Consider the following 27,744-nt stretch of genomic DNA (forward strand, 5'->3'; position numbering starts at 1 on the left):
TTTTTTTATTTTTAAAAGGTGTATTTTGAAATCAAACATTTTTACTTTGGATGCTTTAAGCTTTCAATCAGGTATGTAAACAGCGAAATGAAGAAAGCAATAGGGGACAATTCAGCTGTAATGATAAATACTTTTTAATATGTTGAAGCAATTCAATGGATCTCATCAACTACAAAATCTATCAAATATAAATGATTTTTTTTCTGCAGCTGGAGGTAATAAAAACATTTTAATAGAGTTGAAACAATTCATTCATTCATCAACTGACTGACAGAAAATTAGCTGGCAACTATTTTGACAACCATTTATGTGTTGAGTAATTTTCAAGCAAAATCGCATATAAACTGGTCAGAGCTTCTCAAACGCAAGTATTTTTTTCTGTTTTTTTATAATAGGAAATTGAATACTTTTGATTTTGGGTCATTTGTGACAAAATAAAAAGGCACATGAACATGTTAACTTGGGCTCTCCTGTGATGGTATTATTTGTTTTTACAATTGTGTGACATTTTACAGACAAAACCATTAATAGAGACGAGATTAATGAATAATGAAACCTAAAGTTAATTGAATTCTTACAAGTGACTCTCAACCAGAGGGGGAAGGATCAATCCTCTTGACTTTTCTTTGATGCACATGCAGGTTACAGGGCTTATACAGTATGTGCTCCTTAAATTATGGCATTGTGTTAGTGATGTTGGTTTACCTGTATCCTGTGAACAATGCCACGTTTACTTACCTGTGCTCTGTGGATGATGTCTTATTTGTATAACTGTGTTTTGTGGACGATGTCGTGCTTGTGTGTCTGTGTTCTGTGGATGGTGTCTCATTGGTTTCCATGCATTCTGTGGATGATGTCTTGTCGTTTTACCTGTGTGTGGTTGATGACTGGGTGGGATGTTCTGGGAGGTAGAAGCGGTGGCACTTGGCTGCCTGGCGAATTTCTGGCTCCATTGTCTTGGAGACGTCATAGTAGTGCCCGAACCGGGAGGAGGATGCCAGGGCACTCTGAAAAGGTCAACAAGTAAAATTCATGGTAAAGAATATGTCAAATAAAACCATTTTAATAAAGATCATATAAATTACACATCACACCATGGCCAGCTGTTTGTATGCATTTAAACAAATGGTGTGTATTTAACTTATTTCAAATAAGAATAAAGCAATTCATAAGAAAATAACCTTTTTTTTTGTCTTTCTAATATGTTAAATGAGTGTGCCTACTCATACTATGGTAATGCAATTGCGTTGTTTATGGGTCATTCCTCAACATTCCTTCAGCAGAGAAGTTAAATAACCACTACGACCACGCTCTTAATCATTTCTTCACATAAATGTCCACTTCTGGCTGTGAAAGCAAACGTGTCAGGGACGTAGGGGAAGGCGGATGTTTTCCTGCAGCTGAAAGAGAGAGTTTTAGCTCTTCTCTCTCAGTAAAACCACGGATTCCATTGTTAGAGGGGCCCTTAATCTACTCCTAATCTGGATTAGGGCCCCCGGTGTGTCCCTCTCCTGGCGGGACGAGGGGGTCAGCAGGGCAGTGGGGTCAGGGGCTCATCTTCTCTTTGTGAGCTGGGCAACCCGCTTAGCGTTCCATCCCCGCCCTGACGGCCTCACCTTTGATCTGATGTCTTCATCGGGAGAGCGACACAGTGGGCTATGCCAGGAGAGGTGTGTGTAAGGGGAAAGTAAGCGTTGACTCTGGGGGTGAATTTGGGATGCAAATCCTCTGGTGGGGCTTACTAGTGGTTTGTAAAGACGATTTTACAGGGGAAGGGGGAGAGGTGAGGAAAGGACACAGATATAAAGAAGTTTCCAGGGAGAGAGAAAAAGGGAGAGGATCCCCAGGGACACACTGTGTGCTGTTAATCCACATAGCGATATGGATTATAGACCGACGGGGGTAGGCTGCAGAGAAGTAGAAGGGGAGGGTCACCTCTCCTCAAAGCGGAAGAAAAAGTGTAGGGCTGCCGACCCTCGCAGGGGGAAAGGCAGGGATTTGGGGGAAGACAGAGGCGCAGGTCTGGGTCATAGGGTTGAGCGAGCAGACATGTCAATGCACAGGCTGCAAAGTACTCTTGTTTCCCAGGCTAAGCAGGGGTGCAGGCGTGTGTGTATGTGTGTATATGTGAGTTGGGGACCAGTGAAAAGCCTACCTATTGCCAGCTAAGTGTGAGTAATCTGGTCCAGCTCTGAAAGGAGAGGCTGAGGCCTCATTCACTCCACAAAGGAGTTTAGAAGCTGATGGATTTAGTGGTCGAGACAATTGCCAAACCACTAAGACCAGAGAGCCAGTGGTGTCCATTCTCATACCATCATTAACAGAGACACAAGTTGAGCTTTTAATAAGAGCAAACAATCAAAAGGTTACCTGTATTCCACTGTATGTTGTAAAAATAGGATGCCGTCATTATGATAACAGGCAATATGAACCATCATGTAAATCAATCTGATTACCTGGACTTTAGGAAGATTCTGATAGCGCCAGGCAATCTTCATGGCATCCAGAGTGTCCTGAGGTTCACCAGACAGTCTGGGCTGTTCCATCGGTTTGTGGACAGCAACATCATCCAAGATGGGAGCCGGGAGTTCCTGTACACAAAACTGCAATGAAATTCATGCATTTTTTTTATATTTGGTAAATGAGATATTGATTTTAATTGCTGAGAAATGTAAGAAGGGAATAAGGGCACGACGATGAGTGTTGCGAGTCAGTACAGCAGGGGGTCTCCAACCCGTCGCTCATGAACTGCCAGTAGCCTGCAAGGCTGCCCAGGTATATTGACGGCTGACCAAGTACATTTGGCCACCCATCCAGCATTATTCATTAATTTATTTTTTAACTTAGCGACGCTATCGACGCAATCAATTAACGAGTGGACAATCTCCCCCCGGTGTCCTGCATCTGTGTCTGCTCTGCACTGTGTCAGTGCAGCAGAGGTTGCAGTGCGCACATACTGCATTGAAAACATAAAGAAATGCATACAGACAAAAAGCATGCACATGTAGTTGAATTTAAGCTGTTGTGATACAAAATGTGTGTATCAATGTTATTTTTCACATAAGAGAAGCTTATTTTGGTTTGAGTAGAGCTCAGCTATGTCAATAAATGTTACTAATGGTTGGAGACCCCTGCAGTACAGACTTTTCCTTTATTTACAGTAGTTGCACATGCCATCAGTTTTCCAAAAGTCTAGTAAAATAACAAAAACTGGGTTTTGTTCATTGTGGTGAAGCAATAAAGAAAAACCTGAAACCAAAGATTTGGGGAGAATCCTGATTACTTGGTCATCTATAAACTGAACTGTGTTTTTTTTTTTTACAAGAGTGCATGCGCATGACAAAGACTCCAGACAGGAGACTTATTGTTGTAGCAGCAGGGCAGAGGATGAAGGATCCTGGTAATAATGTGAATTGTATAAAAAAAAACATTTGATTCTAAGTCAGACTCAAACAGAAACTAAGATCTACGTATATCATTTCTACAGATGAACAATATACTATTTGTAAAATTCAGACTCGTGCATACATGAAGGAAAAAGCCTTTCACACTGTTTTTCCACTACCAAGAGTTTCCATAAATTTCTATCAAAAAACACAAGACAAAAATCTTGCTAGCCTTGGTTAAAAAAAAAAACATGGTAGAAATGGGTCGGAAATCTGCTCATTCAGCTGACACGAAAAAAATATGGATTTTAAGTGAGCAAGATATTGCAGAGCATGTGACTACGTCCAATTTCCTCCTTTAACTGGAATTCTTTGTGCATATTATTGTAATGCATTAAGTCCAACCTCTGCATCTGAAGATTAGCATACTGCAAATGTAGCTGTGAAAACACTAAATGATGTGATATATCCCCCTTGGGAGTCCCCCTCTCTTAATAAGTCTTTGATATGTAAAGAGAGGGTGAGGCTATGACCCCTCCCACTATCAATCAGTGGGAGAGAGGCCCTCCTCCTGTATGCTGGGTGGCAGTCAGCTTCTGGGGCTACGGTCCTCTTCACAAAGTGATACGTCGGGAAACGTTTCAACAATGCTACAACCATGCCACCCTCGACCTCTCAGATACCCCCGTTGACCCTGACACATGATAAGGAAAGCTGTGTGCCTGCACTGTACAGTGGCAGCTGTTTATATTGTGACAAAAGTAGTTTTCTACATCTTCTCATAACTAAATGATCAACAAAAGTTTTTCAAAGATGTTTTTATGACCGTGTAGCAGTTCTACAAGACGATGTTAAAGTTGATATATTGAGGCCATCTTAGATTCTTTGTGAAATGTATGTCAAGACTTGTGGCTTTGAAAAGGAAAATCTTTGCGGTAGCATGAATTTCTATCCTAAGATTTTACGGAAGATGTGGCATCTCCTCTCATACCTGTAATATGTCATCAGGGTTATCTTGAGCTGCCGCCAGAAAAAGTTCATGTCGACACACCACTCCTTCTGCCAGGAAGTACTTTAAGATCATGCGTGAGTAGCTATCATATCGGTCCTCCTCTAGAGCAAACAAAGACAACAACAATCAGAATTTCAGTGTTTTATGCCACACACTGGCTGCAAAATCGAAGAAAAGGGTTTAGTAGTAAAACAGTTACTTTTTGATGGAAAAATGATCAACCTTAACTCTATCAGTGGGTGTTGTTGCCCTTTTCACCATTCATTCAGACACCACAGATGCAGCAGTTCATGACCACATCAGAGTTGCTGAATGTAATTGATGTAAGGACCACAATCCAGCTACCTTTTGTAGGGAACAGATGAAGTGGCAATCAACATGGCACAGAAACGTAGGTGTTACTGTGGGGTCTGACTTTTAAAGCGAAGATGACATCTTCAGCTCTCTTGTTAGGGTCCTGACAGTATTCCTGTCCACTTTCACCTATCATATCCCCAACCAGCAGCCGAGGTGAGAGGGGGACACCTGCCTTAAGCATTCACCTGACCCCTCCCATTGAACGGAAAGGTACCTCAGCTGGCAGGTCAGCTGACAAGAGAAGGCAGGAGTAGGATAAGACAGTATCTGTTCTCAAAATGCTTTCTGACATCTGGTTCACTTGAATCTGTCTGTTTTTTTTGTGTGCATTATGATGGAAATGGCATCCTTTCACTCCTATGTTTAGGGCATTCACATCAGGTGTTTTTATTATTGTAAAAAGTAAGTTATAATCAGAGAATAAATCTCAGCTGGGAGGGATGACACAGCCTCATCTAGAGGAGCATATCTGACTGACAAGCAATTGTAAACACCAAACATACTTTCCCTAAGGTAGCCTTTCTTACTGCACACAAAGCAGCCACCCGGTCATTCCACACCCCAAACCCACAAAAAAAAAAAGCCTGCATCATCACCATGAAACCCAACCGAGCAGGGCACATAACTCTGCCCAGCATGCTGCTGCTGCTTCCTGTCACAATCAACCATTTTGTAAAGATTTCATAGGCCTCTCTTCACAATGACAAACAGTGGGCACAAGGACAAAGGCAGCAGTGACAGTTTAAGGTAATGGGCATACAGCTGACAGCTTGGGAATGACATCCTGACATGTCATCCTCGAACATCCGGAGAATTCCCCCCTCCCACGTTCCCGGTCTACGTCCTCACCTACAGACTTAGGATGGCCCAGGAAATTCCATGGCTCTTCAATTTGTTGTCGGTGGGGCTCCCTGTTCTCTTATTGATGGGTTTCTAGGTCAGCGGGCCTTTGTGGCTTTCAGCAGGCCCCACAAAGACTCCCAGATGGGCCCTCTCAAGATGGGGCCTATTGTGGTTGTGTTTCTATGGGAGCCTTACAAATGGAACCTCCAGGAGTCATTAGGCTGTTGAGGCGGGGGGTATGAGGAGGGGGCGGGAGGTGGCGTGGTATAGGACCAACAGGGGGTGGGGGACGGTCATATCTTTGAGGTAGATCAGTCACTCTGGACAGTCAGGGGATGATTTTTTTCTACTTAGTTTTTTTTTGTGTGCTTATTCTGAAGAAGATTTCATAAAGGGGGCAATGCCGCTGCTTCATATGCCTTCAAACAAGGGAGTGGGAGTGCGAGAGTCCTGAATCATATCTGCTAAAGCTGCAGGGGGAGGAGACAAAATATCTAGGTCAGAATGTTTTCCCCTTGCATGTCTTTGGTCTATGAAGTATTACTAGTTCTACTGAGCAGAAATAAAAGCAGGAAAAATTGAAGAATACAGATTTGATAAAAAAGAGAAAGAAACACACCTGAAATCTGAACCAACAGTATTTGTCAACCGACTGTGTATGTCTCAAACTGTATTTCCACTGTGTCTCCACTTCACCAGGCTGTTTGAGCAGTTTCTTAGTGTCAGGCACATGATGTTGTCATTTTGGAGACTGTTCACCTTGACACATTAAAAATTGCTGTCATTTCTGAACAGATGTCTTGTCCTCTGACCGATATATCAACCGGGCTCAACTCTGTTAAGTGACTAAAGTTGCTTTGGGAAATTCCATATGGAAGTGTGGATGTCAATACACTGAAGTTTTTCTTTGCTTTTATCACAAGAGCCTTCCATTGTATTTTCTATCACAAAGTTGCATGGGGTAATTTAGAAATTGCTCTATTAGTTTTATTTTTTTCTATAGTTATTTATACTTACCACATAGACAGTAAACGTAACTGTTTCTATGCAGTAATGACATTTAGAACAATAAAGTTTATTGATAAATTGTAAAATATCTTGCCTCCGTTTCATATCTTTGTAGCAAGTGTTTGGTAACTGCATTTTAGTCGATATATCAATATTAGACTGGCTCTGGTTTTTATGCTGCCCTGCTGCAAAATGTATTTTCTCTTATTGCACAACATCAATCTGAACTGGAACTATAAATGTACACATAATCACTGTCAACGTCACCAATAATACTGCAATTACCTTTAATTATTCTTCAAAGTGCACCTCAAAGCTGTTAAATATTATCATGTAAAAGAATAAGGTCAAAAGTAATTATTGTAGGTAAATTAAGAGGGAAAAAAAGACAATTTACTTGAACTAAAGGAATGAGACCATAAATGGTCAACATAATAAGAGCGGGGAAGCTTTGTTCCTCCTCTTACAAAAACACAAGAGATGAGAGATCTTCAGACAGCAGCCATACTGGACTGATCCCCCTCTGGATGACAAATCGGGATGGACAGCTCAAGACACTTCAAAGGCAGACAACGACCAGTCTGATAATTTTATGTCTGTGTCTCACAAACAGGCCATCACAGCTAAAGGGGCAGACTGTAGGAGACGACTGCCTGAAACAAACACAAACAAACACACACTGAAAACTCCCCCCATTCCACCCACAGAACAAAACAGACACACAGACAGCACAGTGTGTGCACACACACACCACTCTTTCAGAGACAAACACAAGAGACTGCACACACACGCATTTCACCTTTACTGTGTCTCTCATTACCAGATGAAATCAACCGTAGATTGATTCACAAAATGGAAGGGAAGAACGCATTAGTGTGTAATCACTGACTCCTGCATCGATTGGGGGGATGAATTAAAGGGCAAAGCAATATCATCAGTTGGTATAGGCCTGGGCTACACACAAATTACAGCTTCAAGGGGAAACATGACTACCTTAACCTTACTGTCCACCAGTGCATACAGCCTAGCCTATGATGAATGATAATAACAATAATAATAATACAGTGGAAGACACTTATGTCCCTAGAAAACCCGCTTGCTTTGAATGTAATTCTGAAAACTTCTGTAACACATCTGCAGATAAGCATATTAATTTAGGATCACAGTGAAAGTGTGAACACCTGGGATTCTAACTAGAGGCCTTCAGGTCATTGGTCTATTTGCTATTCAGCTAGATGGTGACATACTAACCACAAAGAGCCTGAGAGCACACTGAGAGCTGTAGTTTGCTGAATGCATTAGATGTCTGGTTGTTCATGAATATATAAATATAGCATAACACCTTACTTTAAGATCTCTACCTCTTGAAGCCTCTTCATTTAGAGAGCTGCAAAGAATTTATAAAAAACAGAAGGCTATAATGAAGCACCATATATGCCCGTCCTTTTCCTAAAGTAATTATCCATACTGGTAGGTAGGTACTGACATCAACTAAGACAACTTCTGCTGAACAATGGTTCACCGTTCTATGGCTCCAGCCAGAGCAAATAACAGGCATCAAAACACCACTGCTTTAACTGTGACAAACACATTGAACTTGTTAAAGAAACCGAAAGACAAAAGTGTAGTATCCAGAAAGAGTCCAGTGCTGTTGTGAACTTTGCCCATTGCATGTGTAAAGGAGCTAATGAAAAATGTACTCCGACAGCTTTTCAAATAAACATGATGTTTTACATACATTTTTTCAAAAGCTCACTGGAGGAAAACACAGAAAGACACCACCTGTAACACCCATTATGGGTAACTGCATAGGGACCTACATGCAGGGTAACTTGCCAACTGATCCAGCCACACTACATATTTATCTGCACCCTATTTATAAATGGTAGTTTACACGTGTGAGGCTGACTTTCACCTTAGTTATACTATATTCAGTGGAAACTTAAAAAGCTGAATGCAGTGGTGGGTTACAGTATCTAGTGGACTATTAAGAGAAAGATTAATCACTTGGAAAGTTGCAAGAATTTGTTTACTACTAGTTCTCCTTCATGAACACAAGCTAAATGGAAAGCTATCCACTGCCTTACAGGATAACAACGTTTCTCCGGATGTATTTTAGTTGCGCCATTCAGGGGCCTACTGTCCATGTTTATTTTCACACTCTATGACAATCATTTGAAATAATTCACATTTACTTGAAACACTGTAGGAGGCTCTCAGCTTTAAACAAAGCCAGGGTAGATGCAGCAAGTGGAAAGTTATGCACATACAGAGCAGGTTAAAAAACAAACATGATTATCCTGCAGAATTGACTCCACCCTGTCAGTGGGAAATACATCACATGTAAGAAATTATGACAGTACTTCATTGGGAACCTGAAACCAAACCAATATTTGATATGAATAATTGAAGACACGGACTCACCTACGAGAAGCACAGTTCCCACTGCTAACCCACCACCTGTTTGTGAAGACAAAAACAATGAGTAACATATCGGTTACATAATTTTTTTTACATATTACTGCATATATGTTTTCTCTAAATCACCGTGAACTACTTGAATCATCCCTTTGGCCAAACGCTGCTTCCTTCATTGTCCTTTTATAAGAAAACCTTTTTGACTTGTCACATAGTGTCCGACTGACCCATGACTGTGACAGCAATAGCAGGACCCTGAAATTTAAGCAGCTAAATGGAATTCTGCTAATTTTAATTCATTTTTTCACACTTTTCCTGTTGTGATGTGTCATCAGGGAAAACCACCAATAATAGAAGTATCTCTCTGAAAAGACATCTCACTACTAAAGTTCCAGTAATCCTGTTGGAAAACTGAAGACCACTGGTAAGGTAAGAAATCATTCCTTGCTGACTGACTGCATTTTCCCTTTTCATTTAACCCAGAGTGCCATGTGATCTGCCTGACATTGCTCCTTCCTTATGCTGCTGCAGCAAAGTACGGTTAATGGCTGATAATCTGAGACAACTGTTACAGGTTTAATTTTTTTATTTTTTTTTATTTTATACACTTTATTAATCCCCGAGGGGAAATTTCTTCACTACAGCAGGGGGGCTCTCAGGGGGAAGATGCTGCAGCAGGCTGCCACTAGCGCGGCGCCAGGTAACCTGACCTGAGGTGCATGTTTTTGGATGATGGGAGGAAGCCGGCGAACCCGGAGAGAACCCACGCAAGCACCTGGAGAACATGCAAACTCCGCACAGAAAGGCCCAGGACCGGATTCGAACCCGGAACTTTTTTTGCTGTGAGGTGACAGTGCTAACCACTGGCTGAAAGAAAAAGAAATGCAACGTCTGAGCTATTGCCACACCATTAAATTTATTAAAAACCAAATTACTAAGGTGGATTCCTGTTGCACATGAAAGTAGCACAGAGCAGGGAGAAGCTATAACTTTTATCAGTAACTACTCCAAGTTACGTTGCTTCATTAACCATCAGCACTTGAGTTCCACACATTTTTGTGAACAGTGGTCCAGGTGCTTTTGTAATGTATAGCGTTTCCCCTTGAGAAATTAATTGCAGTGACATTATGAATTAAAACTGCAAGCAGTGATGTATGGGCGCCGCCTCCCCCGCGCGAGGGACCGCGTATCCCCGCTTAAAGTTGCTATTTTTGTCTCGATTCCTGTCTCCAGCAGGGGGCGCTGGCGAGCCGTTTGGCCACGCCCACTCGCAAAACACATCAGATGTATCGTCTCACCACGCCGGAAGTATGTCACACGTTTCGTGAGGTTTCAAGCATCCTTTGACCTTAAACATCAACTTCCTGTGTCACGGCGAGACATCAAACTTTGCCGCATCGTCACGGCGACACCCATCGACAAAGTCGAACGAATGTCTCAACATATCATCAACTGCATGTTCAGGTTATTGTGACCTGACTTTAGGTTCATGGGATCAACCAGCTCGACGTAGAATGTGAAAGTATGAAAAGTGTAATTTCCGGTGTCCACCAGGGGGCGCTATGACTATGCGCGAATATGACCCCACAGGTGTCTTCAGGGCGGAGCTGTTATCATACCTGTGATGTTTGGAGAAGGTCGGTCCATGTACATAAGATTTAAAGCAACTCGTAGTTTCATGGCGAGACGCTCAAAATGGCCACCTCTCACGGGCACACACATCGACGAAAACGAATTATTTATACAACTTTTAATCCCAAACATGTTTTCTATCCATAGAAACTAAATTCAAGTCGGTCCGACAAAATCCCGAAGAGGAGTTCGTTAAAGTACAACGTGTCAGAATCGCCCAAATGGCGACTAAATTCAAAATGGTGGACTTCCTGTCGAGTTGACATAACGGTGCAAAGTAACTTTTTTGTGCGTCCAGGTGTGATACACGTGTCCACCGGATTTCGTGAATTTAGGTAAATGTGTCCGCAGGGGGCATCTCTGTAGGGGGCGCTCTCGAGCCGTTTGGCCACGCCCACTCGTGACTCCACTAGAATACGAAATGTTTCACCGGGAGACAAATGTTTATCCACGTTCATGAGTTTATGAATATGATAAAGCCTCCAAAAAAAAAAAAGGCAAATCACTTTACGTTAGAAGAAGAACGTCTAACGACCAACGACGGACATCTTTACGACATACAACTCGGTGCTCGGTACTCGGTGCTCGGTACTCGGTGCTCGGTACTCGGTGCTCGGTACTCGGTGCTCGGTACTCGGTGCTCGGTACTCGGTGCTCGGTACTCGGTGCTCGGTACTCGGTGCTCGGGCCGTGATTAGTTCCGCTGCAGTATCGTCCAGGTACCAAACCAACGTTACATTGAAACACACTGTTAGCCTGTGCAGCTAGCGCCCCGCTACATCTCAACGTAGACTGACCGAGCAGATAGTCGAGCGACGTGACACCGGTCGAAACCAGGAGCTGTCCATTTTGAACCGAAGGTCTGGTGCCGGGGATGGAGATCAACTTGCTCCTTGTTTTCTTCTGAAAACTTGTTCTGTTGAACGGTAACCGCTCGACCGTTGGTTTCCCCACACCGTCCACGGAAGCTGCCATGCTGCTACTGACGTGCTGAATGTTTTGGTGCGTGTTGTCCAATCACAGAGGAGCGTGGCGGCGCTCAACCAATGAGGGCAGCGGTTGTTACGACGCCGCGTCTGGACGCTCTCAACCGGAAGTTCCGTTTGTTATGGTGAGTGTTTGGTCAACGCTTTGAATCACACGTTGGTAAGTGACTAAAAACTCCGCCGATGATTGTAAGTTAGCAGCTATCGTTTGGTTTGTGTTTATGCTTTCTACAAAAACGGGATCTTATATGTTCTTGTCAATAACCAGAAGTTATTTATTGCCTAACAATCTCATTTGTCTGCTATAGCTTTGTGACCTTGTTCGTTCATTACATTATTATTACATCACATTTCATGTCGCTGACGCTTTTTATCCGAAGCGACTTACAATCAGTGCATTTACAACCATGAACAACAGGAACCATTCATAGCATAAGATCAGAGAATCAGTTTAAGCCCCTTCACCATTACTCTCGTTTTCAGCTCATCTGTAGGCTACATTAAGTAGCTAATGTGCTGCATTGTTTTTTTTTTTTCTTTTCTTTTCTTTTCTATTCTATTCTATTCTATTCTATTCTATTCTATTCTATTCTATTCTATTCTGCCTGGATTGTCTGTGTTGTTGAAAGCTGACAGGGTTTGGGATAAGCAGCAAAAGATCTGAACATGTGTTCTCACCTGCATGTAAAGCAGCTGCCGGAAAGTGGACTATTTTAGATATTTGTTTTTATTAATCAGTATGTGCAAATATTCAATTTAACTCGAAATAAAATAGAAAATTATTAAAGTAGAACACATAACATTGTACGTTTCAATTTTTTTTTTTTTAAAACAGTAATGTTATGGTGCCAGTGTGTTAATACCAAATTTCCAGAGTGTATCTTTACATAAAGATTCAAAATTCAACATGGGAGATTCAAGTAGTAAAGAAATGTACTGTATGAGAGCATATCACAATAGCTGCATTGGTGAGGCTATTTATCCTCCTATTGTATCCCAATCCATTCGTCATCAAGACATGGCCCTTGTAATGATCTGTCTACTAATTTACATCCGGTCTTATGTAACTTAATGTAATAAGTGTACCATGGTTGCTTTCCTTCAAGTGCATCATAGTAACACAGAGCAGCCTCGTGTGCCTGTTCACGTCTAGCAGCTCAATGGGAAGTGCTGTGTGTATTTGTGATCATGTTCACTCCACCCATTCAAGCTGAAGGTAAATATGTCAATGGATGATAAACTCCAATATTCTCTCTGTAAAATTTCCTTTTATTAGTATTTAACATAACAACATGGCACTTGACATCTAATCAATATGAGCCGATTTTATAACACTAAATCAACACTATTCAATAATTAGGATCATTGTCACTGTCTTACTGTATTCTGTAGCCTCCAACAAAAACTCATACATGTAAGTGACGTTCTGCACTCACAGTATGATGTGGAATGTAATACAGTACTCTGTACATGAATAAATGGTACAAGTAATAATAAAAATGATGGATGATCAATTACATTAAGCTGCTTTGGTTTCAGGGTTATGGGCTTGTTCACAGTCACACTGTCATGAGAGTTGAATAGGATGGAGCCATTATTGTCATTATTAGGAACACCTTTGCTTTCTCTCCAATAGGAATTAAAAATGTGAACAAGCTCTACTGACAACGAAACTGTTTCTATATATTTTGACAACTCCTAATGTTGTTCAATTGTGCGAACCGCTGGTAGGAGAAAGCCTAGCTTAATATAAATATAATGCCTACTATTAATACTGGCTGACTGATGAGTGATCAGGGTTATCCTTAAGACAGCTGTAGAAAGCGTTGTGTGGCAGAGAGGGGCCAGAGGCAGCACAAGATCGCAGGATGCTGTGATGCTCCAGAGGAAGCAATCACCCAACTGCTCACTTTACAAATGCTCTCAGCAGAGACAGTCCTGCTGTTTTGACAGCACTGTTGAGATTTATATGTGCTGACAGGAGACCAAGGGAATATATCATGACTGACAACACTGGGCATTGTGGAAAGCCTATATGAGACAAATAAGATGCACTGACTGACCTGCATCTCAGAAGGAGGAGAGGTTGCTTCAGCAGTGCAACGTGCAGGATGTATGAACACGTAGCTTTCTCCACATCTTCTTTGCATTGCTTGTCACCTAATTACATATCCCATTGAATCCCAGTTTAACCCTTGGGCTCTATAGCACTATTCAGTGTGTGTGGTAGTGTACACAGATCAGCATAATTGTATAAAAATAACAGAAATGTCCCGTTTTTCGAAGCGTCATGTTTTCTGCTGTGTTTTTGTCAGCTCTGTCAGCCTCTGTATCTGATTGAGCCATATAATGGCAGCAGTCATAACATGTCAGGCCTTTCCTGGTGAGACTTTTTGTTTTCTTCAGTCTAATTCTGCCATCTGTGTGCAACTGCGAGAAGTCGTCCCCATCTTGTGTCCGGAGGATGCAAGATTATCATCAACATGCACCGTATTTGTTTTGTTTAACATTGAAAGGAAAGTAATATTCTGAGGGCACGAGTACAATAAAGCGTAGGACAGGTTTTGTACACAGCTAATTTTGTCTAAGGTTTTGACTTTTTCCATTTATTCAACATTGCATATTTTGAGTAGCTTTATTTTGGTTTCCTGACACTTTTTTTTTTTTTGCAGATGTTGCATTAAAATACAGTGAGCCATATTTAGCTTGACCTATAGTATAGAGGCATGATTTAAAAAAAAATATGTTCCAGTAGAGTTAAAGGAAATCCCATTCTTAAAATTTTTTAGGTTTGCTTTTCAGTTGAGGTGTCTGTCATTGGCTAGTGTTAAGATATATGAGGCTGTGTCGTAAGTCAGGCAGTGCATAACCCAAACTCCTTTGTGAATCTGATTTAACACTAGATAAGATCTCTCAAGTCTTTCCGCACCAGGCCAGCACCACGCAATCACTTGTGGTCAATACAATAAGGCTTAATGTCTGATTTTCCATTCGACGTAATTGGCTGGGGACTCTGTCAACCTACACTTCCTTTCAATTCTTAGCAGTTGTATTCATATCACTTGGCTATTATTTACTCTGGCTGACCCATTGATTGTAGGTTTAAACCCTCAGCTTCTCAAATAGTAACCACGCTCAGCTGTTTCACGGCTGTGTTGCCGTTAGCAACAATGAAAAGAGCAATATGGAGATCAGTCCCTTCAATTAAGCATCTGATAGAAGGCAAGACCTATAGGAGAGACGGGGGCGAGACATAGTACTCTGTGACTGGGACTTTTACATCTGTCACTCCCCATTCAGCCAGGTGTCTGTGTTTAAATCAGCAGGATTATCTCTGATCGCACTGATAGTTGAAACAGACCCCCCTTGTCGCCAAACCTCCTCCTTTTTATAGCTCACATTAAGATCAAATCAAGCTCGGCGCAACAGGACTCCCCTGCCTTCTGCTGCCCAGAGGAAGACATCAGAGGTGGGATTCGTCCCCTCTCTGGTCTGCCTGCTTCTCCAGACTCCCTTCCATCTGGGATCCTGAGGGAGAAGAAGAATATCTGACAAGGGGCTCATAAGCCTCTTAGCCCCCCTGTTGCCCAGTTCTCTCTCAGCCCATGTTTTCGTAATTTAGTTGTGTAAGAAGTCCACTGCAAGGCCCTTGTGTGCTGTTTGGATTGAAATTCTCTTTGTGGTTCTAATAGACTGGCCATGTATATCAATTAACACTACTCAGCCATGACAGGGTCAAATCTCTTGAGACCTCCACCGGTAATTCCTTTCTGGATATTTCCTTGTGGCTTCAATATTGTGATTTTAATTAGGTATCAGTTTTGATACACTGTTGTTGTTTTTAGGTTTCTGTCATTGTTGTTTACTATTCCTACATTAGCTGAGTTTCAGTTGAAATTCATTATATTACATTCATGAGCTAAACTCAGTGGAAGTTGGTGCACAGGAACAATCCGTAAAAATTTAATGATGCACCTTATTATCCTCATTTGAAGCGTTTTTTTCCCCTAGCATATGAATTATGATGAAAATATTTTTATTGAATTAATGACGTTTGCAATTGTTGTCTTTAAATCACTACCTTGAAGAATTGGCATCTGTGTTGATGCATTGGCCATCTTAATTTCCTTAAATGTTGCCACGGTCATAGTCTCAATCCTGAAGAACTTGTACTGCTATGAAAGAACAACTTTCCAAATGCTGAACAGTTTTTGATTGACGTGTCTGCAATAGCAATGGTCATTAAGCCTCTATATTTTTGTCAGTGGAGATAATAGAAATACCTTCTTCACATTTTATTTTTGCAGTGTCTCAAATTGTTCATTCTAAAAGCTTTTGACAGCTGAGTGGCTAGGTATAATAGGTATTCCTGGTACTGTAGCACTTTATACCCATATTTGGTAATGTAAAAAAATATGTATTCCCCCCCATTCATCTGCTTGCGATGGCTCTGCCCTGAATGAACGGGGCTCCCTCAGTAAGAGGATCACAGAGCTAAACACACAATGAGATGTTTCCATCAGCTGCTATTCATTTGGGATCCCCCTCTTTTCCACACTGTGCTCTGTGACAACAGGAGGCCAGTGGCCACAGATGGTTCTGCAGGGAGGGTTGCTTTGACTTTTTTTTTGTTTTCCCATGGACATGTTTGACGTGTAATCCTGGATTAACAGAGAGACTTTGTGTTAATTTACAGCTGTAATACAGCATTCAATTAATGTTGGTACCCCCCCAACACACACACACACACACACACACACACACACACACACACACACACACACACACACACACACACACACACACACACACACACACACACACACACACACACACACACACATGCACTGGGTATTAAGAGACAGTGTGGGCTGCCTGACTCTTTGCCCGGGGGGAATTATAGGTAATAGAGATCTAATCAGAGGTCTCTGTGGATGTCCACCTCATTCTGAGTCCCAAAGGAGTCACTGCAGCTCACATATATACTCTCTAAGAAACCCATAGGTAATGCCATTGTCTGTGCACATTCACACACCATCAAACCACATGCACACACACACACACACACACACACACACACACACACACACACACACACACACACACACACACACACACACACTATCAATGACAGAGGGTGCCTCAGAAAACCAGGCGGCTGCATATGGACTCTCTTGATATCAGTCACTGGCCGTGTGATCTTGTTATGCAAAGTCCCTTAATCCCTACCTATGATGAATGCATGCTGGATTGGAGGGAGGGGGGGGCGATGGAACAGAGATATGAGGGCAGCTGTACGGGAGGCTGTCCACTGTGCTTTGCGAATGAGTGCTAACAAAGATTCCTGATCCCTATTCTAGCAGAAGGAAGAGCACATGTGAGATCATCTCTGAGAGTGTATTACAGTACTGCGATGTGAGATGCTGCTAGAGCAAGCTGAGAGCAAGACAAATAGAGATGAACATGTTGCCTTAGTGCAGACCTGAGATTCACATTAACCTCTAGACCACTTGCTTCCCAACAGAGGAATTAAAGGGCCAGAGGTGTGATTGTACCAGCTGGGGGAGGCCTGAGTTTATCGTTCCTGTGGAACAGCACAAGAGACCGGAGCAGGCTGCCACTGGAAAGGGGCACTTCATTCGGGCTATGTGCCGAGCGTATATATGTCCCCCTTCACCTGCTCAAGCTCTGTCATTCACAGTGGCGGTGAAAAGCAGAGGGTTGCCAGGGGAGGTGAGGGAACAGAGAGAAGAAGTAAAGTAGCAGCACACAGGGAGGTGAAAGGATGGAGTTGGTCTTTTCTGGATCAGGAAGGATGGCGAATGGGCCAAAGAGACAAACCATGCTAGGGATGAAAGAATAGATAGAGGATTTAATAGGTGAAGTATAGTTGGAGTGAATGAGAGAGCATTGTGTGCATGTATGTGTCTGTGGCTAGAGAAGACTGGAGGGGGTAATGGGATTAGGGGTAACACCTTTGGCAGGGCTGGGAGAGCCACCTGACACCCGGTCTGTCGGGAACCTGGGGAGAAAGGGGGTGGAGGTGGCGGGGCAAGGGAGAAATTGGGGGTCTAATCCTTGTCCATCTTTGGGAAGTCATTCCCAGAGCTCTGAGGATTTGGGGCTTTGGTTTCCGCTCTGCTTGCTTTGGTTAATAATACCCTGGGAGGGAGAGAAGACATGGAGAGAGAAAGAGGGAAAGAGACAGAAGGAAATGGAGAAAAAGATTTCTTTACCCTGTGGTGGACTGGCAGGACAGCAGCTTGGGCTAAAAGAAAATGTTTGAAGTGCAGACTAATATCTAAGCCAAGCGGTATCTATTGTTCTTTTATTTGTGTTTATGCAGGTGTGTGTGTGTGTGTGTGTGTGTGTGTGTGTGTGTGTGTGTGTGTGTGTGTGTGTGTGTGTGTGTGTGTGTGTGTGTGTGTGTGTGTGTGTGTGTGTGTGTGTGTGTGTGTGTGTGTGTTTTGTGCCCGTGCGTGCCTACGTATGCACTCTGCATGACAGTGTGTAAATACTGGCTTACCTTCCTCCGTCCATCCCACCGGTTGCAGCTTGAGTAAAAGTCAATAACCTGAGTGTGGCGGGGATGTTTGCTAAGAAGACACATGGATCGTCCTCGGGTGTGTTTGTGTGACCATGTTCGCAGGGCCGTTTTATGGGTGCTCGGGGTGTCTTTGTGTTTCTATGGTGCTGACAGAAGTTGATAACTGCTCTAATGATTGTGGTGGTAGCAGAGGCAGCACAGTGTCAGGGACGAGCTGCAGACAGTGCAGAGCTGCTCGGCTGGATGTGTCACAGCTTCTGTGTTTGTCCGTCACCTGAGTACAAGGTGTTGATTGGTCCATCCTACAAGGGATCAAAGTTCAGGGCAGTTTTCTGGTGTGAACTGGTTGCTCAGCCGCTGAGAATGAAACACCAGAGAATGTGCCGTCTTAGCAGTAGGCCAACTGTGACAACCTTGTCCACACCTTTAAAAATTTAACCCCAAACAGCTTTTGTTTTTAGTTGTAAGGGATATAAGCCTACCATACAGGGCTCAGACATACACATGACGACACTGTACCATAACCTCTGTTTGTTTTGTTCTGTAGGTGATGTTCCGCCACGTGCTGGGGAAGACTTTGGGTTTTGTGGGCTACACAATTCAATATGGCTGCATCACACATTGTGCCTTTGAATACATTGGAGAATTTGTGGTGGTTTGTATTACTGGAATAACTACTGGCCTTTTTCTGTTTTTTTTTTTTCTCAAATTGTAATAATTCATATATGCACAAGAAATAATGTTTTTTGTTGTTGTTTTAATTCAGTGCTGTGGTCCATCCATGGAGCCCACCATCGTCAACAATGATGTTGTCTTCTCTGAACGGATTAGTCGTCATCTTTGCAAAATACAAAAGTGTGTTGCAGTCAGTGGATTCATATGCAGTGTTGAGATTCATTTCAAGATTAGTGACCTTTTTGCTGTTGTTGTTTCTCAAAAAAGGAAAGAAAATGACAACATTATTCTATTAATTCCCCTCATCAATTAGGAGATATTTTGCATTTTTTGTGAATTAATGGAGTCTGACTTGTTATTGAGTGATTGTGTACATGCTGTCTTTTCAGGGGTGATGTAATAATTGCCAGGAGTTCATTTGACCCAAATATGAACATTTGTAAAAGGGTAATTGGATTGGAGGGTGACAAGGTCTGCACAAGTTCCCCATCAAATCTGTTCAAGACCCACACATATGTGAGTATGTTTACATCCCACAAGCCCACATTTACTGAAGGTGTCATGCTTTTCAGCTGCTTTTCTTATACATCCTCTGATTACTTACTTTACCAAGGAAGATTTTCTGGTAGCAAATTTGCTGTTTCGCTTCAAACAACCGAAACTCAGTGCGTCTCTTTGGAAGAAGAAGAAAAAAAAAAAAAGGTTAAAAAGATACAGTGAAATAGAGATCGAATGGACAAGGTGTTTACAACAAAACACTTGATAGTTTGGTTCGCCCTAAAATGACAAACAGAATCTCTATGCATAATGCAAAACTGTCTCTCACTATTTCTTCGTGTGGGTACCACAGACTATAGACTCATAGTTGTTTACATTTTAGACCGCACACATCCATTTTGTGTCATTGGTCAAAATATCAGCTTTTGACAACACCTATATTTCCTCAGAACAGTGATAAAACCAGAGAGTGAACAGGGGTTCTGCTGCTGAAACTACTGTCATTGCTTTTCTATTACTACTCTCCCCAACACCCACAGCTCAGGCCTGCAATCTCTCTGAAGCCTGTTAGAGTTAGTGCCAGCCGAATGGACAGACTGATGGGTGGGAGGAGGTGTGTGTGTGTGTGTGTGTGTGTGTGTGTGTGTGTGTGTGTGTGTGTGTGTGTGTGTGTGTGTGTGTGTGTGTGTGTGTGTGTGTGTGTGTGTGTGTGTGTGTGTGTGTGTGTGTGTGTGTGTGTGTGCGCGCGCGCGCGCATGTGTGCATATGTCCACAAACCAAAGGTTGTGTTTATGTTGCATGTTTTTTGAATGTCTTGTGTATTTTATAGACTATGGGCAGGGTGTTGAATGGGTTCAGCAAAACGTAGCACAAAGCCAAGCCTCTAAGTGCCATTCATCAAATGAAAAACAAAATAAATAGGTTTCCTCTTTCAGCTTCACCTCCACATACAGAGGACTGAACTTATAAGAGGTGGCATCACTGTGTTGTGATTTGTGGCCCCAGAATGTGGTGGCACATGTCTCAGTTTGAGTAATGTTTAAACTTGCCACTAGGTGGAGGACAGAGGGTGAAACTGGTGTGGATTTTCACTCCTGTCATATCCTAGTCCCATAAAAATACTCCTGTCCCACCCCAGTCCCATAATAGTAAAAATAAATATCTGTCCTGTCCCATTCCAATCCTAGTAGAATGATTCTTGTCCTATCCCGTTCCCACGTCGTGTTTTTTAGGGGTCGTAGTACTTCAGCATTGATTGTGATTTAATGTTCTCATCATCCTTTTCTGAGATCACGTTATGTTGCACTGCACAGTTTTTTATCCACACCATTTGGCCAGCAAGTTGGCAGTTCCAAGATCACTGGTTCATATGGAATTTGGGATATATTAAACAGAAACTTCTATGGTTTTCCCAAATCAGATTCCAACTCAGTTGTAGGCATTCAATTTTAGTGGCTGCATCACAGGTCATCAATCTACACACATCATGCACTGGTCAGGTGGCTACAACCAACCACCAGAGCTAAACAAAAAGACAACAAAATGACTAGCATTATGTTCAAAATAAAGACAATGATGTTTATTTATACAAGAGCTGCATATTTATGTATAAAATCTTAAGTCATTCCCATCCCACCTGCTCCCATTGTCTTCTCCTGATTCCCATCCCACTCACGTGATGAATAGTGAAATCAACTCCCATCCCACAGGAATCACGTAACCCACTGGTGTCCTGAAAAAAATCTCAACCTCTCGTGGAGAACTATTATTTTTAGGTTTAGGTCAAATATAGGATGACACCTATTGTCTTCCAATGACTTGTCTCCTTCAAATTTATTCACTTATTGTTCATCTGTTGGGTACTTTAGCCAGTGTAGTATGAGTGTAGTAGGTTTCAGGTCACTGAAACAAGTCTGAAGCACAACTGTTGTGAGTTTGGTGCATGACATTGTCCATTAGTTCATCTAGTTACAGACTGATTCACTTCAATGTTCCATTTCAGGATCACGAGGGTTTTGTAATACTGTATACACTATAAGGCATCCACAAGTCAGGGTTTCCGAGACTGCATGTGCGGCCAGATTTTACAACGCTGCCTTTATTGAACAGGAATATTTATATATATATATATATATATATATTTTTTTTTATTATTATTTATTTATTTTCCATTTTGAAACATAGCTTTTATTTAAAAAGAACATGCAGTGTCGCTGTGAGAGTCATAATAAAATGCAATAATGGATTATCACTTCTCAATGGCAACCTGTCTCAAATCAACTTTAAGGTTTAAAACAAATTATAATTAGCTACATAGTCCACACACATATGATAGTAGCCATGGTGTGATGCATAATAATTTAAGGTTTTATTCTTTTCTCACACAGCCCCATGTATGTGTTGCTATGTTATTTTTATTTTTTTTAACTTCCAGGAGCAAAATTACTGGCTTTGTGTGACAGCGTTTGGGGTAACTGCGAAAATACCTGCTGTTCACTAAATGTTTGGGCTCCCTCAGGGAGTTTTTTTTTTCCCCCACGGGATATATGTGTTTGTGTGTGATTATTATGATGGTGTGAGGCATTATGGGCGGACTTGTAAAGATGAATTTTGGAAGGCAGTGCTAGACCCTGTCATCACCTCCTTTTTTGTTCAGACAGACAGGCAGGTCTTCTCCACCCTCAGAGATCCAACAACAGACTAATTGCCCTGTCACCTTTTAAGAATCATTTCTGTGTCTGAGCTATTGTGTCAAAACAATGACACTTGATCCCTAATATTATACCAGAGAGAGAGAGAGCACTGCAAGACATGAGAGAGATGAAATGTCCCTATACATTCTGTTCTCTGCAGTAAAGATAGACAGAGCAATATGGTGAAAGATGAACTTAATATTCCTGTATTAAGCTGAACATAATTCCCCACCCCAATCATGTTAACATAATGAGCACTGTAATGGTGTGGTTGTTAAACAACACACCTCCACAGTGAGGAGAGCTCCAGTTTCTGCTTCCCTCGACACGTCTCTGACAGGTACACAATGCCTGGCGTCAACCCAACCTGCAACCGCGGGACGGGTGCAGTCTTTGCCATCCATCACACCGGAGTCACCGGCAGAGCTGATCAAAGTGACTCCGCATGCAAATACCACAACTCTGTGTTGAGCTCACTGTAGCTGGATCTTTGGAAGTATGTGTGGTTGGAAATGACATGGGTTGATGACAGTTTCACCTGTTCTTCTGTCAAAATCAGACCTGTTATGTGCCAAAATGACGGTTTACTCGCATGTCTTCCCACCCTGTCTGCAGAGAAACACCTTAATTACAACCTTCATACAACCTTAAAAAAAAAAATGAATTGATGCTCATGGTTTTTATGATTTATTTGTGATTGAAACTGCAGTTTTCTTTTGAAAAGCAGAATCTGGGAATGTGCATTATCTGGATTCACACCACTACTTTGCATCAATCCAGTTTTAATTCAGAGGTTTTCCCTCGACTTGCTATGTTTTTCTTTTCTTGTTCACACACCTGTGACTTGCAAGGTGATATACATAAGCTTTTATCCTCATGCTGGCCACAGTACGGCAGGTCAAGTTTCAGACCTCTTCACTTTCTCACTTTTCTGAAATATGGCCTGTTTGATCCTTAAAGTTCTTTCTTCTTTAGTCGGGCTTGAGTTTCTCTATGATGTCATTTGTTTTACGGGAATCACTTAGTTTTTCTGTTGTCGTTCAGATGTTGCCGATTTGCAGCGATGTTTTCGATCCTAAATAGAACAAACATTATAAAATTGGCTGTGAGAAGCTTACACATTTTCAGTAAATGATGTTTATGTTTGCAGTGATTTTACTGAATTCTGGACAGGCACTTGACATTTCTTAATCAAACTGCTATGCCTCCAGGGTGAGCACAACCAAGATGATGCTTTAAAAAGAAAGAAAATGAGCAGAAACAGGGGGTTCTGTTTTGGCAGATGACAAACGGGGGTGTTTCTTTTTCCTGTGCTTGGGAGCCAGCATATGTTACCATGTTAATGAGGTGTAATGGTGAGAATCCAGCATGCTGACATATGGTTCTCAGATGACTCCTTTAATGATATTCATTTGTGTCGTCGTTATTCAGCGAGTTGTTTACCTCATGTTAGGTCAACGTGTCACTGGCTTGTGATTATGTCACATCATCTGTCTCAATTATCAAATATGAAATGAAATGCAGCATCCCACAGTAAGACTGAGGCCTCTAATCAGACAGACGGGTGATAGGAATAAGGAATCCAAAGCAGAGGCGTAGACGTGACGTCACCTCATGCTGGATAATAATCTGTTTCTTTATTCACGTTATTCTCTTTCTTCCAGAGGACTTTTGCCGTTAAAAAGTTAGGCAACACAAAAATAGACTCGTGGATTGTGATGCCCATTATGACAATATAATGTGTTGTTGATCCTGTCTGCACATATAGGGGAGACAGCGCACTTAATTAGGGCCTTGACAAGCCTACTCTCCTAAAGTGATGAGATTAATCATAATTGGTGTCACTGTGAATTAGAGCCCGCTTGGATGACCGCCCCACTGGCAGGTCGGACCGCGGTGGAGACCCTTGGACACTGCTGCTAGCCGCAGCTTAGCTCTCTCTCTCTCTGTCTCTCCCTGTCTCTCCCTGTCTCTCTCTCCCTCTCTCTCCCTCTGCCCAGCTATCTCAGGCCCCTCTCTGGCTTTGCCCTCCCTGGGTAAGGGGCGCAGATCTCAGCCAACAGCCTAATGACCCTGTTTGAAGTTCTTCTAAATCCCCACCCTCCGACCCTGCCCGTTACCCATGACCCATGACCCCTCTCCTAAGACGGTGCAGGGTTAAAGAGGGACATGCTGGTTGATGTTAAGAAAGGCTGAAGCGATTCGTTGGGGGTAGTAGGTGGGGTTGAGGTGGATTTTCACTACATACTCAACTTACTTTTACATTTTAAAATGAAGTACTGTAATTTCAGGGATTTGCTTTCAATTTGATTCCTTTGTTGAGCAGTTGAACGGTCCACATCTTAATCATGTTTGCCCTCTTTCTGTGTGCTGTGGTGTTTTTAGGTTCCGAAAGGTCATGTATGGCTAGAAGGGGATAACCTGAGGAATTCCACTGACTCAAGGAGTTATGGCCCAATTCCCTATGCTCTCATTCGAGGGCGTGTTTCCTTAAAGGTAACAGAGGAGCTCTTCTGTATGTTGTCATGTAAAACTTAGGAAATGTGTTCTTTTTAAAAATCAGGAAGCTAGTTTTATTTGTATTTCTCATATACGGGTTCTAGTGTTGGGTGTTGAGATCTGGGTTAAGCCATCTAGTGTTTGTTTTTTGTTTTATTTGATTTTGTTTTTGTTTATTAGTCCAATACATCTATCTTAAGCACAATTCATAGATGTGAGTCAGTTGGAAGTTCAAAGCAAATGTGTCTGATTGACCAAAGCCTCGACAACATATTGTCTAGCTTTCCATTCTGCGATGTTGTCATGTCACTGGATGTCATAGCAACCATGACCCTGGAAACAGGTCAGCCAACCTTCTGTCCATCTGATTGGACAGCGGCACTCCACTGGAGGCCCTATTACGACAGCTGATAACATAACAGGATTTTCTGATGAAGTCAAATGCATCATTAAAAGCCACATTAGCAAATGTGTCCAAGATGTGAGATAAAGAATTGCACGTATTTGGAAGCTCTTTATTTTGTGATTGTGAGTCTTATATCTCTTTTAACCTGATCTTACTCTGTGTCCTTTGTCCTATACAGCTCTGGCCGCCACATAGTTTTGGGACCTTGAGTGAAAGCCCAACCAAACTCAGTGACTCAAGCTCAGACTGACACGTACACTTTGTTTATACTGTATGTTGCTGTGTTTTCAATTATTTTGGAATAAAACTGATATTTACATTTTCTTTAATCAAGCCTGTTTAATTAAGCTCAGACTGAGTATTTTAAAGGTACGTTTTGTTTTGGGGGAAAAAAACTTTGCGTTCATACATACTTCATTAATTGTGCTGTTTTATAACTGTCAGGCCTTGACTGTCATCTGGGGCTTACAGTGTGTTCATTGTAACTGTGCAGCATTGTAGGAACAGCATTGCGTGAGCAGTGAGTAAAGCTGTGTCTCTGTGGAACTTCTAATGGCAGAATTGGCAGAAGTAAAGATGAGATGCTGGGGATTGTGTTCATTCAGTATTAAGACTTAAAACAAATACTTAAGTTTTAAATCAACAAATACAAATCATACATATCAGTACATAGACTGGAATTGTAAGTTTTGGTTGAGTTTTACTGTTTGATTTCATTGGATCTGAAATGCACCTAAACCCCATATTTACTGGATGTTTCTAAATGTCCTTTTAAAAAGGGATATCTGTCGAAATCGACAACATACGATGTCAGCAATTACTCGTCTCATTCCCCTAAAAAGATATGATTAATGTCATGTTTACCCTTTCTTGGTATTATGGTAAAACAAAAGCTCTCTGATTGTTTAATATTTCATTAGGCTGCCAGGGCAATTGAAAAATTGTTAACATTTCCCATTTAACTATACAATATTAATGCGCACTTAGTAAGGGCCTCACTCACCCCTGAATACATTGTGTGTGTGTGTGTGGAAACAAAGTCTCCTACATGCACTCAAGACAGCATTATTGACAGCTTTCTGCAGGAAACGTGGTTTCCGTTATTGGGATAAAGGATTAAGAGAATACTGATTAACATTGCTTTTGCAGATTTCTACTTGATTCTTTGGACTGTATACATTTAAAGTTTTACATGACTGCATATGCACAGAAAATATTTAACAGGGCAAGCAATAGCATGGAGGGAGGAAAAGGGAGCGTGTCCTTGTTTTATATTAAGAATAGTTAAAGTCAAAGTAAAAATTTAGTTAAAATAAATTAAAGTAAGTAATGCAGTTTCCATTTCTGAACAAAATTACAAATTTAAACATAGGCACACAGAAAGGAAAAACTGTTCTGATACAGTATAAAGCCTGTAGAGCTGCACATTTTCAGAACAGAGGGGAAAACTAAGCTCATTGTGATATCATATTTTTCATCAGGCTGCTGACTCTCCTAAAAAGCGCTGCATGGCTGCACATTTGTACCGCTTGCTCATGCTGCTCAGACCTTCCTGGACACAGGGACATAACAGCGCATTCACATACTGAGCTGTGGAAGCTCAGCTGGTCATTCTTTGAGGCAGAGAGGGACTCTTCTTACAGCTCCCTGGGGGAAGTGAGTTCCAGGCAGCCGTGGGTCCCTGTCCAGCTGCTTCCTCTGTCTGGAGGGGGCCAGAGGGTCAGAGACAAGGCTCTCTGTGACACTGAATTATCTGCCTGAGTGTGATTGTGCCTGCTGGGAGGGACACTCAAGATTGTGTGTTTGTGTGTATATGTGCATATGAAAAATATTTGTGCAGGGCCTTGCTTCAAGCACATCTTTGTTTCTCAAGGTTTTATATTCATCTGTTCTGTGTCAACACAGTGCCACTGTTCAGCTGAAGTGCTGACACAAGTAATCTTGGCGCGTCCCTTTAAAGCTACTGCCCCATAGAGGGAGCTGTGGCTGTTTACTAATGTAGCTCAAACCCTGGTGGATGAAAGGCTGTTTATGATTTGAGTAATGTTAAAGATGCCGTAAAGTAGAAATCAAAATGAGTTTTAAGTTCATCACACCACAGAAGTATGGGTTGTTAACTACTCATCCAAATTTGAATGAAAAAAAGAGACAAGTTTGTTAAATTAGGCTTTGAAATCGTGAGAAAATCATCAGTCTTCTCTGCTCTGACACTGGGGGGGGCGTGTCCTGAAGAGCTGAAGCTCCGCCCACTCGCTGGAAGGTGTTCAGTGTCCTGTAGGACAGTTCTGTGACTGCAGTTCTTTCCCCACTAAGTGGTCCGTCTGACATCCAACCTCTCGGTGACTTCATGCATGATGTCAGTGGCTCTGTCTCTCTGGTGGACGGAGCAGCCTGCTTTGTGAAAACAGAATAAAATTAGAATTTATTCCTCCAGTGAGTGAAACATACAGATGCATATAAATCCAGCTTGTCCCCGCTGAGCTGTAACACAGGAGTAAAACTGGACACCAGAGACAGCAGACAGTGAGTCTCCAACTACTTCTAGCGCACCTGCATTTCAATAGTGGAGATAATAAGAGCGGAGGAGTTGATTTAGTTCTGTAACGACTACAACATGCACAACGCTGCATTACATCACAACAATTCATTATATCACATGTCAATTCATTATATTACGTCAATTCAAACTTTGAACCTGCTCAGGTCGAGCCAACAGTCTTTCTCTTCCACTGATGTCCCTCCACCTCCACCTCCACCTGTTCTCTGCAGCCTCCTGCACATGTA

General features: G+C 42.0%; 2 protein-coding genes across 3 annotated transcripts in view; one reads left to right on the forward strand and one right to left on the reverse strand.

Moving 5' to 3' along the window:
* The window catches only part of elp4 (elongator acetyltransferase complex subunit 4), a 55,940-nt gene extending 44,303 nt beyond the window's left edge, over window positions 1–11,637 (reverse strand). Inside the window, exons 1-5 of the mRNA XM_069693660.1 lie at window positions 11,454–11,637; window positions 9,031–9,066; window positions 4,378–4,499; window positions 2,457–2,591; window positions 871–1,007 (exon numbers count right to left, since the gene is read on the reverse strand). Coding sequence (XP_069549761.1) covers window positions 871–1,007; window positions 2,457–2,591; window positions 4,378–4,499; window positions 9,031–9,066; window positions 11,454–11,631 — 608 coding nt within the window. The 5' untranslated portion in view covers window positions 11,632–11,637. The remainder of the gene's footprint in view (window positions 1–870; window positions 1,008–2,456; window positions 2,592–4,377; window positions 4,500–9,030; window positions 9,067–11,453) is intronic.
* On the forward strand, window positions 11,568–25,289 carry immp1l (inner mitochondrial membrane peptidase subunit 1). Of its 2 annotated transcripts, none has more exons than XM_069693661.1 (6): window positions 11,568–11,767; window positions 18,737–18,844; window positions 18,956–19,044; window positions 19,254–19,380; window positions 24,441–24,551; window positions 25,139–25,289. In XM_069693661.1, exons 1-6 carry the CDS (start codon window positions 11,651–11,653, stop codon window positions 25,208–25,210), a joined length of 624 nt encoding a protein of 207 aa, XP_069549762.1. In that variant the 5' UTR covers window positions 11,568–11,650; the 3' UTR covers window positions 25,211–25,289. The 2 variants fall into 2 exon arrangements, with proteins under 2 accessions (XP_069549762.1, XP_069549763.1); XM_069693662.1 differs by having other exon boundaries at window positions 11,755–11,802.
* The last annotated feature ends 2,455 nt before the right edge of the window (window positions 25,290–27,744 follow it).

Source organism: Brachyistius frenatus, unplaced genomic scaffold (genome assembly GCF_029030835.1).
Source record: "Brachyistius frenatus isolate BFR_SWC_R1_liver_20210118 unplaced genomic scaffold, ASM2903083v1 Contig_15, whole genome shotgun sequence".
Classification (NCBI taxonomy): domain Eukaryota; kingdom Metazoa; phylum Chordata; class Actinopteri; family Embiotocidae; genus Brachyistius; species Brachyistius frenatus.